The 13,641-nt window shown below is 35.2% G+C and overlaps 1 protein-coding gene across 7 annotated transcripts in view; it reads right to left on the bottom strand.

Moving 5' to 3' along the window:
* Positions 1-4,302: 4,302 nt before the first annotated feature.
* Ythdc1 (YTH domain containing 1) overlaps positions 4,303-13,641 on the bottom strand; it is a 33,351-nt gene continuing 24,012 nt past the window's right edge. For 4 of the 7 annotated variants that reach the window (XM_021162490.2, XM_021162493.2, XM_021162492.2 and 1 more), the window contains 7 exons: positions 12,698-12,864; positions 10,143-10,225; positions 9,077-9,113; positions 8,941-8,980; positions 8,770-8,832; positions 7,166-7,300; positions 4,303-5,278 (listed from right to left, as the gene is read on the bottom strand). In XM_021162490.2, the coding sequence (XP_021018149.1) occupies positions 5,054-5,278; positions 7,166-7,300; positions 8,770-8,832; positions 8,941-8,980; positions 9,077-9,113; positions 10,143-10,225; positions 12,698-12,864 (750 nt within the window). In that variant the 3' untranslated portion in view covers positions 4,303-5,053. Of the gene's footprint in view, positions 5,279-7,165; positions 7,301-8,769; positions 8,833-8,940; positions 9,005-9,076; positions 9,114-10,142; positions 10,226-12,697; positions 12,865-13,641 lie in introns of all 7 variants that reach the window. The other 3 variants (XM_021162488.2, XM_021162491.2, XM_029477297.1) reach the window with 1 other exon arrangement.

Raw genomic sequence — 13,641 nt, 5'->3', positions numbered from 1 at the left:
AAAATATTAAAAATCAAAAAAAAAATCTGACAAAAGATGCATGTAGTTGAAACTGGCCTGGCAGATGCTATGTAGCCAAGGCTGGTCTTCCTAACCTTGCCTCCACCTGCTGAGTTAGGTTTCAGAACTCACCACCTCCCTTGGCTTTGACACAACATACTTTCAACAGTACTTTTGCAAGTCATCCATCACCAGCTTTTAAGCTACAGCATCTTTCTCACCCACTTCCCCACCAATCCCTCTTGAGCACCTGGCCATGCTTTCATTTTCCTAGAATGCACACCTCCACATAAGTCAAACTCTTGGAAGGCATTTTTTTTTATATTTATGCATCTCCCTGTGGTAGTTTATAAGGAAATTTCCGTCATAAGTTCAGTTATTTGAATACTTCAGACCCACTTGGTGATGGTGTTTTGGAAGGTGGTGTAATCTTGTTGGACTATGTCATTTGGGTAAGGTTCTGAGAATTTATAGCCTCCCCTTCTGCTGTAGGTTCGCTCTGCTTCCTGCTTGCAGTCTAAGATGTGCTCTTTCAGCTTCCTGCTACTACTATACCTGCAGCTTGCAACCATGCCTACCCATCATGGTGGACTCATGCCTCTGGATCTGCTAACTTTCTAAACAAACTGTTTTATAGCATTGACAGAAAATTAAGTCTCCAAATGTCCCACTGGAATTACTTTGCCAGCTTCTGAGCCTAGTTCATGGAAACTCATTGATATACTGTATTTTACCTTTTCAAGTTCTCAATGGGTTAGTGTTCTTCAACTGGAGCTCCAAGGTAGAACTAGTAACAACATTTTGATGTTTCTACCCTTCTTGATTAGTATCCATCCCATCTGTATTTATATGCCCACATTGCACCAGTTAAGTCCTTCTTCCTCCTTAGAAGATGGAAAGGCACCTCAGTCTTGCATCTACATCATCCTCACACCCAACAAAAATAAGTTTATAATTAAAATGCTTGTATCTGTAAATGGTAGCTAATTCAGTGACTTTTTTGTTTGTATAAAATTTGTGCCTCAGTCATCATTTGGATAACAGAGAACAACTCAGTGACTTTTTTTGTTTTATAAAATTTGTGCCTCAGTCATCATGTGGATAACGAAGAACCACCTGCAGAAGTCTGTTTTCTCCCAATTCAATTATGTCTTCCAAGCATTTGCCTAGACTTAGATATTGTCTACCTTTTATCTACATGGTGCCCCGCATCCTCTCTCTCCCCCTCCCTCCCTCTCTCCCTGCCCCCCACCCCAATACACACACAGAGGAAATTGTTCCTAATGACATCCATCAATAAAATTGACAATTAAAAAATAAAAAAGATGTGAGCCAGCAGTAGTGGAGCACGCTTTAATCCTAGGCAGAAGCAGGGTTAAAGCCTGTTTGGGCTCCAGAGCTAGTTCCAAGAAAGCCAGAGCAGCACGGTTTTGAAAAACAAAAATATGACTTGAACGTTGTCTTTCTTCTGCTAGATTTTTCCTTTGTAACCCTAGTGGTACTTGTGGGCCAGATAAGCTCTTTGCCAGTAGTGTCCCTGATTCATGGAAAAGCACTGCACTATAGATGCCTGTCAATGCTTCTCCATATTCAATCTACTTAAATGACCTTTTCCCAAATTTTACCTGCTTCTGAGGGGTTGTGGGATGAGGAGGAAGAGTCTTTCTACACACTGATTTAGTAAAGTTCCTCGATGTTTAAAAAAGTCCTATTCTGTTCCATTTTGCAGTGAGCTAGTAGCTTCTTCTCTTTTGGAATTATCTTTAAACCAATTTATTAGGCTTTACATTGATATATTGCCAAGGACAAAGTTTGTCTTCTGTTATATCCTCAGAGTAAGTAAAGCATTCCCAACCATTCTGATTTCCCCAGCATGTCACTTGCCTGACTAGTCCTCAGCCAAGCTCTGGCAGAGAAAACCCTGACTGAGTTCCTGAGAGAATGGGATAACTGTACTGATCAGTTCAGAACCAGTGGGATGTTCCTGAACGGTGCTGGTTCAGGAAGAGTGGGATAATTTAATCAAAGGAAACAAATTTGAAAATGGAGGGAGACTGTATTACAAGAAGTCAGTTAACTTACTGTTACAACTGTTAGTAAGTTGGTGGGAACTTTTTTAAAACCACCATCCTATACAGAAAAGAAAAGAAAAGAAAAGAAAAGAAAAGAAAAGAAAAGAAAAGAAAAGAAAAGAAAAGAAAAGAAAAGAAAAGAAAAACAAGCCCCACAAAGGTGGTTTTCATGACTACTTCACTTTTAAATGGCGTTACTGAAACAATAAATTTTTTAAATGTTAAAAGTGCCTATATTCTTGCACAGGTTACAGATAAAATGACTTCTATCTATAGTCATGAAATACAGAATTTAACACAACGTCACAAAAAACAATTTTGAACCACAATTTCAACCTCTAATCCCTTTTGCATTTACTAGAAACTAGGTACTTTTGCTAATTCATAAACCAGCTGATACAAGTATTTCCATCTGAAGCAAGGATGTAACTGACTAAAGTAAGCTCACATTCCTGAACCATTAAAAAAGCCTCGTGGGAGCTAAAATACTAACTAGAGCTTCTAGTTAGGCTATATAAAGAAAAAGACAACTACTACATACTCTTATTTTGTCAGAATTGACCTTCATGACTGAAATGAGGGCTTCGCATGAAATAATGGCTTCACATTTACAGTTAGATCAAAGAACCAAGCTTGACAGATACAATGCACAACATTGATATGCTGTATGCTTAAGCAAAAGACTGCTTTTAGATGCATGTTAAATGTTCCTCCCAAAAGATGGCAAATAAGAAGTAATAATTACCTAGATGAACCACTGTATGGATATATACTTTTAAATGTAAACAAAATTGCCCACTGAAAAAGCTTTTAAAGCAAGCAGGCATTTATCTTTAATCCCAAAACGTTTGAAAAGACAGGTGGATATCAGATTTTATAGCCAGCCTGGTCTAGAGTTGTGTTAGACCATGTCTCAAAAATAAAACAAACTTTCAGACTACTCAGCACTTCTGCCCTGACTACCTTTAAACTGCTGGCAATCCTTTGCCTCAGGACTTTGTGTTGGGATTAGAAATGATAACCACCAGGAGAAGCTAACACACAAAATATACAGCTTATCAATAGATGGACTTTTAAAGAAAGCCATGACTAATGAAACCTGAAGACAGTAAATCCTTAAAACATTAAGTATGAGTATCTACTCATCATTTTAGAGATATTCTTAAATTCTACTTTTTCACTAGCAATGAAAAAACTTCTATGGGAACATGTCCAAGTCTAATCAGAGATCAGAATTACAAAAGATGTAGTCAGTTGGTATACAGCAGCACAAAAGTGTGCAATGCAGTGTGTTCAATGGGATTTACAACCCCATTTTACCATCAAAAAAGAACTTTAATATTGCCTACTAGTTTTGTAGAACTATTAATTTTTAAAAAAACAAACATTTCTGATGACTGCTTCTAATCAAAGTATTTGGTGGTTAAGGACTTGGAAGAGAGTAGACATTATACAATGTGCAACTACCCAATGGAATAAAATACCCGAGTGGGGGGGGGGGGTGTCACGAAAACAGAAAGTTGTGAAAGTGAGGTGGAGACTTGTGAGGAAAATGGGCAGGTGGACAAGAGGGAGAGGGATGAATAGAATATATCTTATAAATGTATAAAATTACTAATAGGAAATGAATGACACGACTTTAACATCACCAAATATTCTTTCAGACCCATCACTCCTCCATTTAATGACTACACAGCCTTTAATGCTGACATTGGTAAACAGAATTTACATGTATAGGAAGATATGCCAAAGTTATACTTTACAATACTGAAGCTCCTGTGTTCTCTGCAGCCTTACTTAAAACACAAACCCATGTATTGACTTTGTAACTCTAAGTTCAATACTGTAAAAAAGAAAACTGCCAAAATTCAGTCCCAAAGTTTAGACAGTCAATTTCATACAGACCGAACTTCAGGTTCAAATCAAGAAATTAAAATGCAAAAAGGAAAAAAGAAGCCACTTTTATCAGCTTTTTCTTATGTGGTTAGAGGATTGTTACAAAGAAGGATTGCCAGAAATGTGAAAAAACAGTCTAAGAAAAGAGAAAACTGTATAAAAAAATTCAAACACAGAAGATGAAAACAAAACAAAAAAACCCCTAAAATATGGATCCAAAATATCAGATGTATAAATACAAACTAAATTATCAACATAATGCCACTCCATGGGATTTTATATAGGAGAGAATATATTGTCATACTTAGGCAATCAGACAAGGAAATACAGCAAGTTAGTGTCAATCTTTATCAATTTATTTCATACAAAACAGTAGCAATGTAGAATGTGGGGTTATCTTCTGCTGCCACACACGCAAAACTGTGAACATTCCAAGCCAATGTACAGTTTAAAAGGGAGGCTAAACAATAGCATTAACCATGCTACTGAACATAGGAACGTTTTATTTTAAAAAGATTAAAAATTAGATAGCAACGTCTTCTTAATATTGCTCTCATCATTGAAGACTTAAAAGTGACTTTATAGGTTTAAAAAAAGGAGGAAAGAGGAAAAACCGAGAGGCTGCTACAACACTGCCATATAGTCAAACCATCATACTTCCATATTTGCATACTAGATAGCAGCATTGTTTTTACTGAACCGTGAGCAGCTACCTATAGAAACACAAAGCGAAATTCTACGGCAGTTATTGACCAAGGTCCAAAAGAAGGAAAACAAACAAAATAACTCTAGGATGAATACACTGTAAAAAGAACATTTATGGAGAATGAATCAATATCTACATTCTTGGACTGTTCCATTCTGCCCCAATAAAAGAGTCAACCCAACTGTCAACTGTGCATTTTTTTTGGCGGATCTGAGTTTTCCAGTTCTTATTCTACTGCATGCTTGGAACAAAGGTGATAATAAATCCTTCTACACAATGAGCTTTAAGTAGACAGCTGAAAATAAATTTACTACTTGTAAACACACACAAAAAAAATACAATATTTTCTTTATCTTCAGTCAGTGCTACCAAAAGCACATTATCTTCGATAACGTCCTCTCTCCCCTCGGTCTCTGTCCCGATCACATATTCTTTCTCTCTCTCTTTCTCGATCACGACCTCTGTCTCGCTCTCTATCTCTTCTGTTATCTCTAGGGCGGTCTCGCTCCCGCTCCCGATCTCTTTCTCGAGGTCTACTTCTCCGACCACTGACCACAGCTTGCGTGCGGCGAAGGAAATCATCGACCCTCATATCATAGTCATGCTAGGAAAAAGGAGAAAACAGATCAGCAAAGCAAAACTTTATATGAAAGGTAAAAACCCTTATATCAGTTGTCTGGTAAAGAAGAAATCAGAAAACGCAACCATGAAGTCATGGATGGAACTTAATGGTGATATACACTACCAGCACTAACTAGAGCACCATGTATTCCTGTAATTTCCTATTCCACTTGAAGACTTTCCATTTGATTCCTTAGTAAGATATAATAAACAGCTCAGTCATAACCATCCTTGTTCGCTCACTCCATCTCTACAACCTATATACTAGCAAATACACTAAATACCATCCTTTGCGCAACACACCCTTTCATGTCCTGCCATTCTACAAAACAAAACAGCAAGCTGTGAAACTAGGAAATCTTAGGCTCAAAAGTTTCTTACAAACTATTATCGTTAATAGTAATTTAAGAAATTCAAAAAAATTTTTTTTCAGAAATCTGGTGAACTACAAGAAAATGTACTTGTGAGCCATAAGAAATTTTATTTCAGAAAGTCTGGGAACCTATCCCACATAACACAACAATGCTTTTTGAAGGATGAAGAGGATAAAACAGGGTAAGGCACAAGCATGAAGGAGATGCAAGACAACGTAGAGGCCATGTCTAAGCTTGATGCCTGCCTGCTCTACCTCTCAGGTCATCTTTTCTGAGTGTGGTGCACTTTCAAAAGTCAGCTTAAATGTATAAAAAGCAAGACTCAGAACACAATTCCCCACTATCATTCATTTTTAGAAAAATGTTAATATATTATAAATATGGATTGCATGTTTTGATTAATCCAGTAAAGGCCCATAAGGTAGAATTTGTTTGCGAGTAAACTCAACTATTCTTGGATTGACTTCCTTACCAATTTTTTCTTTCATAAATGCATCGATAGCATTTATAAACAAATTTATGTAAGACATCTCAATATACTTTTTACTTTATGTAAATCTTTCTACCTTATGTAAGCCATAAATTGTGACAGAAATTCTGTCACTTTCTATTCTAGCAATATTAGAATCACTAAATTGGTTTACAGAATGTTAAAAAGATTTACTTTAATGGACTTTTTTGAATTAAAAAATAAGCCACAAAAATTCTCAAAGATAGGATATAAAATTACTGTTTTGACCAACTCTCCATAATATGTATAGTCTTCATCTTTAACATTAAACTACCAAAGTTACCTAACTTAAGTGTATATGGACATACCATCCAATCAAATACCATTTACATGAAAAAATACATTTTAGCAGAAAATCAGTCTTAATCAAACAGCCCTTCATTTCTGAAAGCGCAGAAACTGCAAAACATTCATCCATTCTACTTTGAAGTGGTCATAAAGAGAGTTGTCATTATGGACAATCAGAACCAATTACTAAAAGGGAACGATTATTCTGTATTTAATATTTCGGTGTTGGCTCCATTGTGTTACTAGAGCCTTCTCAAGGACAGATGAAGCTAGTTGCTTGGTTACTAGTTTTAAATAACTTTATAAAAAATACATGATTTAGAAGTTACCTTAAAATTTACCATCTTAGAGATTTGGAAAAAAATTATGGCAGCAATTTTGAATTGCACAGCTAATAACAACTAAGATCCAAGCATAAGCATATCCTGTACATTTCTACAATGCCTATATATGTACATCCATACATATATGTACATACAAACACACACAGTAGTTCAACTTAAGCAATTTGAAATGCAAATTTATATAATCCATAAGGACATGATGGGCTACTTTTAATAAAACCAAGTGAAAACTTAATATTCAGACTGCAGTAAGACTACAAATGGTTCATCAAAATCTAGTATGTGCCCATATGCAAATCACCTACAGAAATTCTAAGTAGTTCCCTCACACCTCTGCCTTCTTGTGCACTTACTACTCGTTTATCTCTGTATCTTGCTTCATGTGGTACCGGATGGTGTCCTGAATAAGGGGGGTGGGCTTGAGGAGGTGGGGCATGGTGCTGGTAGTAAGGATGGTGTGGAGGTTGTTCTATTCCCGGGTAAGGAGGCTAAAAAAGAAAGATCATCTACATAAAAATCTACCAAATATCCTTGTTAACAAATCCATTCTTAGAACTTCTATTCCAAAATCACACCAATCCCAAATAGTTTCGCCACTACTATTTCAAATAAATTGAAATCATTAAGGCTTCCTAAAATGGCCTTTTTGTTAAAAACAAAATATGAATAAAGACATACTCTAATATTTCTACCTTGTTCCTTGTATTATTTAAATTCTAACAGAAATAATAATAAAAAAAAAACACAGTGCTTATTAAAACCAAAGCACATTTTTATGCACTTTATATTTGGCACAATATAGCAAATTAGAAAAGAAAGCCAAGAGATTAGCCAACTAGCCTAGCCTAGCATCACACTCAGAAAGGGTCATAAAAGAAGTATACTATACACAGCTGGGACACAATTGCAGTACCCTGGGCTCTGGAATCAGATACTCATAAATCTCCAAAATCAAGCCTAAGAGCTAATGTAACTTTAAAACTTTCAATATCGGGACTGGTAAGACAGCTCAACAGGCTAAAAACACCTGCTGCCAGGCACGATGTCCTGAGTTCCATCCAAGGACCCATACACCTGTGTATGGCATGCATATGCCCACAGAAACACCAATAATTAGAGTAATTTTAAGGTGCCATTATAAAGTTAAGAAAGAGCATATGACAGGCTATTTTAGTGTCAAGCTCATCCTAATATTTTGGATCCAAAGATCTTCAAAATTAACTTACATGTATAAGATATCATAAAACTATGCCTGATATGAAGCCAAAGAAAGGTAAGAGGTCACCTAACAGCATTTAAAAGTAAAAATGAGGAAACAAGACATGCAGAAGTACTTCAACTACGAAATTTTATGTCTTAGAAACTGTGTTTCCAGGTAGACTTATCATCTCAAAATATACTCTCAAAATAAACTATAATATCAAATGTCCTTGAAAATAGAAGATTAAATCTCAAGATTTGTCTTATTTTAAATGAACTAAATTCTCTATCACATCAAGTACAATTAGAAAGCACACTTAGTGAAATTGCCTTCTGCACAATCCTACTAAGTTGACATTTTTTACTGGAAGCTAAACTCTGATATGAACATAACTGTTCATTTGTCAACATATATGCAAAACAAGCATCCTTCCTTGCACACTCATCTCTCAGATAAGCCAAAGAATAAATGAACGGTCAGTAAATTCTATTAACAGAATAAACAGATTGTTATCATAGAACTTGGTCCAAGTGTTAGAGAAATATGAGAGACTAAATCTAAACACCCAGGGAGAACTTATACTATTACCATGGCACACTTTACAGACGTATCAATATAAACTATATGCTTGTTTTATCCAATTATTTTAAGTCTCTTAGTGGACAGCTATCACATTCTGAGTATTTAAAATACTAGACACTGCAAAATGAAGTTAGAATAATACAAAACAGATGAAAAAAATAGAGCAATACAAACCATTCCTTGCCAAGGAGGCGGTGGTCCCATGTTATGAAATTCCCTCACATAATCATTGTAGGACTAAAATAGAAGATGACATTGTCAACAATATTAAAATTGGGGAAATTAAAAAGACAAAACAAAAAACAATCAGACCCTATCTTTAATTATGTAAAATTTAATGCTTACCCCATTTAAAAACACATCTCGGCGAACTCCTGAAAATCGTCTGTTGGGAATAAGATTTGTGAAACTAAATTCAGGTAATTCATAAACTAGTTCCAAGAATGTAATTCAAAGCTAAGCAAGAGTGAACCCAACTTACCTGTCAACTTCCTGGTATCGGGGATCCTTTAAATACCCTGTTCAAACATCAAGCATTTTAATAAATCAAACTTTATGTTTTTACTAGGGCATTATAATTAAACCTTCCTTACCCTTGTTTCAACTCTTCCCAGGAATATACTTTAAAGGATGTTATCATTCAACTACTACAGAGATTTTCACATGCACCCTGTCTTAAGGACAGAGAACTAACTTGAGTGTTACATGTGAACTTGCTTGAGGACACTGCAGCAGAATGGCCTTTAAACAATGTTTCACCTTGAGAGCTTACAGCTACAGCTAAGTTTTAAACCATGAAGACTCCAAAGGACAAAAATTTGCAAAAAGCTGCAAAAATGAGTATATGTATATTCTAAGAATCAAGTAACAAAACAAGTATCTGCTCCACCCCCCAGTTTCCTTTAGAGAGGGTCCAGCAAACTACTATACAAAAATGTCTGCCTGGCTCTGTTACTAGGGAAAGTATTTGTCTAAACGGAACACAACTGCCTTCCCTAGAAAAAAACGTACTTCTGTAAAACCACTGTTATAAAACACTAGAGTTATAATGCTAACCAGAACCAAATTCTAGAGTTTTACAGGTGTGTCCATGACTGTAATTTAAACATACCCCATCTTTAATCCCAACAAACAAAACACTAACTGAAAACTTTTACACTTGGATAACAATCCAAGTGTTTACCATCACTCTCCAAAATGATATCAAGTTTATTTTTTTAAAGGCCTAATCTGTATCTTGATTTCTAATTAATGCTGCATATGACAGGAAACACTATGTATCATAAGGAACAGAAAGCACAACAAAATTGTTTTCCTACATCTTACACATGTACAGATCAATTTCCATTTTTGCAAAGACAGCAATTTCAAGTAATTATGACTCAATGAAGTGGACTGAACAATCTAAACACGGTAGGGAAGATCTACTAATTAAAACTAGTAAGGATTTCCTATTAAGGTAAAGTAGTCTCTTTTAAACCTATTGGAAGTTTTTGTTGTTTTAATAATTTTAAGTCAAATAATCTTCAGGATTATAAAATATTAACCTGGTCTCTGGTGAAACTCAGGGGGATAGTCAATCCTTGGTTTCTTTCTGCTGTTATGAATATCATAATCTTCTGGTCGACGCCTACACAAATTAGACACATTAGAAATTAAACCAAAAACAGCTGGTAAAACAAACAGCAAAGCAAGAGTTTGACAGAGATGAGTACAAAGAATAGCCCATGGCCTCCTAAAAGAAATTGCCATTAATTTTTGGTGAACAACTTAAAAGTTCTTAAATTTTAATTCCTCAAAGGCAAACCTTACACATACTGCTGGAGTAGATCTCTCTGTAATCTCACAGTAAAAAACAACCTCAAAGATTATCTAATTCAACCCTGTAAAACACATTTTAGTAGTCTAAACATATATGAGCAGTTCTTTAACAAGTCAAAGTTCCCAAATGTCACCATTCAGGTAACAACAGAAGGAAAACCACACCAGCAATTATGTAATAATTAGGTCTGAAATGTATATAGATACTATAAGTTTAGATTCAATCTAAACAAATCTAAATAAACAAGGTTAAGAAGTCTTAAATGATCCCTCTGCTTTACACAAAACTAGTTTTCATATTATACAGAAAGTTTTAAATTTAATAAAGCTATGTAACAGTAAGGTTTTGAAAATGTTCCTTGAAAAACTAGCATCTCAGTAACATTACTTTCTTTAATACATTAGGTATTAAGTTATTAGTTATTAGTTATTTAATACATTAGGTATTAAGGTAATTTTTCCAGAGACAATGACTTTTAAAACGGCTCTCATGAATTGTTATGTAATAAGTTTTAACAGAGTTCATAACACTAGCTCAAACTTTAAAAGGTGCTGTTAATTTGCTGAGGGCTGTTCTTCATTGTCTTTCATAAACCTTGATAGCTAGTATAACAATACAACATAAAATACACTTTACTTAGCATTTAATAAGAGCTAAACAAAACAAAAAGTTCCAAAACATTTAGGGATTAAACATAATCCTTTTACTATTAGTTTCAAATATATAGTATATAATAACCAGACATCATTTTTCAGCTATCTCTCTAAATATTGAATGTTCTCATTAACTTTTGCACCAAACCACTCAAACTGCAGTTAAATCCAACAAACCAAGTACCACCCACCCCAACAGAATAAAAACAGTTGCATCTACAATAAATAATACTAAGAAAATTAAAAGCTGGTTTATAAAATAAACATACCGCTTTCTTGTAGTTTGGGGAGTGCATTTACGACCGGTTTAAAACATGATAGTAACAGTTCATATAGTAGTCCAACTACTGACTGTAAGCCACATACATAAATGGAGGCCCTGGCAGGCTTGAGAGGTGTAGTGGTGTTATAAGTATAGTTTGCAGTCCATTGCAAAACTGAGGAAAAACTTCACTTGTATTTACTGTATTGCACTGGAAACCTTTTAGCTTAAACTTGAAAAGACATCTTGGTGATCAGTCCTTTTAGGCCAAAAGTAAGGGGCTCTGCCAGGTTTCCTCCTACCTACTCGACAAAGTCCTTTTTAAGCTCAAAGAAATGGGACTCCTGTTGGATTATCTGTACCTACCACAGGTTGTTTCCAGCAAAGGAAACTTAACCAAAGGTTTCATCCCATCAACCACACATCCAATAGTCTTTAGCAGAATATTTTAGATTAGCTGTATGCAAATCTATACAGGGGAAGGTGTTGGGTAGAAGGGCTTAAATCAGTTCTTTTCAAAGACTTCTCTCCAATTCTGTAACAAGTTAAACCCCCTTTTTCTGGAAAATGCTGTTTAGTTCATAAGGTAGTGATCAATAACCATGGCGATCCTCTAAAAAACACTTTAAGTCCACAGGTACTGCCAGCATCTGGAAAAGTTGTAAACAGACACAGCAACAGCCCTTCGTTTTGGTTTGTTGCCGGGTCTCCCAGGGCCACTTGATCCCCTTTGGAAAGAACCTATTGTTTTCAGAAGCTCAGCAGGATGTGTGAATTCACTGGGCACATGTTACAGAATATGTGGCAATGGGGTTAACACATCACGGTGACAAAATTGGAAACAGTCCCAATAATGCTCCTCTTGAATATGAAATAACTTAAAACATTTTATCCTCTAAGTGAGGCGTCATCTTCTCAAAAAATATTAGTGATCCTTTATAAAAGTCCCATATGTGGTAAGGCTTATCCAGAGACACACCTGAAAGAAAGGGCTTTATAAAATATTAACAATTTTTGCAAATAAAGACTTCCTCCTCTTCCTCCTTTCTAGCCTGTTCTTAGCAACAAAATGCCTACCTCGCTTTACTTGCTGTATTATCAGAGTACTATCTAGTCTAAACTGGTCATCACTTGTTAGTAAATTATTTTTTCTGCATTAGGAAAGATCCCCATTTTCCTCTTGAAAAAAATGAGGCCAACGTGACCATGTGAAATCCTCAATGAAGCCACAAACTAGTCCATGCAGCTTGATTTGAGGATTTTCTCTTTCTTCTTTACCGCAGGACAAACTTTTGACGAATCACATTCCTCCATCATGTTATCCCGATACATGTGCCTATTATCAGTCCAAAGAACGTTTCTAACCTTCCCACATCCCGGACTGGTTCTCGACGGGATGGACGTCCTCTTGATCGAGGCTGAGAATGCATTCTTCTCTTGTGACGCATTTTATGAATGAGCTGATACAAGTCAATACTTTCATCAGGGGGAAACAGAAGACAGAGCTGAGTTCCACATTCAAGTTCAATTTCCTGGAATATTAAAATGGCAATTAATAGACAAAATAGGATCTCTTAAAAGACTTACAGTTTCCTCATGTACAAAACAAAACACTGACTTCAAAGACTTTTTACCAAGGAGCTAAAATAAACCAGATTCTAATAAACTTACAGGTTTACAAAAACCATTGCAAAGTGCTTCATGTATTTGAAGAGTAGAAACTACAAGTGCAGCTGCTTAAAACTCATATTCTATTCCATTCTATCCAAAAACTATTTGCATAAAATATAAAAATGTAAGTCATCTTAAAAAGAAAGATGTCAGAGAGTCAGAACTGAATACCTACAGAAACAGACTAACCTACAAGCTTAGACAAAGTTGTTACTTTTAAATATCAACATTTAACTTACAAGCAATAGAAATAGTATGAATAACTGTTGGCATCAAACCACATAAGGGAACTATAAGAATGAAAAGTATGGGTTTAAGTCACTACACACGTTAAATTTAATTTGCAGACTTTAAAATATATGTATGTGTACATGTATATATCTGTGTTTTCAGAGGACAATTTTCTATTTAGAAAAAAAAAATCAGACATATTAGTGACAATCCTAAAACTATTACTATAAAACTTTAGGAATTTGAGTTCTTGCTTCATCAGCACATATACTAAAATCAGAATGATACATACAATAGTATGTCCCATGCAAAAGGAAAATGCATATTAATGAGATGTTCTATATTTTAATTTTTTATAATGAAAAGCTACAAAAACTAAGCCACTTCTCACCTTCACTTCAGTTCAT

Source organism: Mus caroli, chromosome 5 (assembly GCF_900094665.2).
Source record: "Mus caroli chromosome 5, CAROLI_EIJ_v1.1, whole genome shotgun sequence".
NCBI lineage: Eukaryota > Metazoa > Chordata > Mammalia > Rodentia > Muridae > Mus > Mus caroli.
Note: the sequence above shows the minus strand (reverse complement) of the source record. Positions and strands in the feature narration are given on the sequence as shown.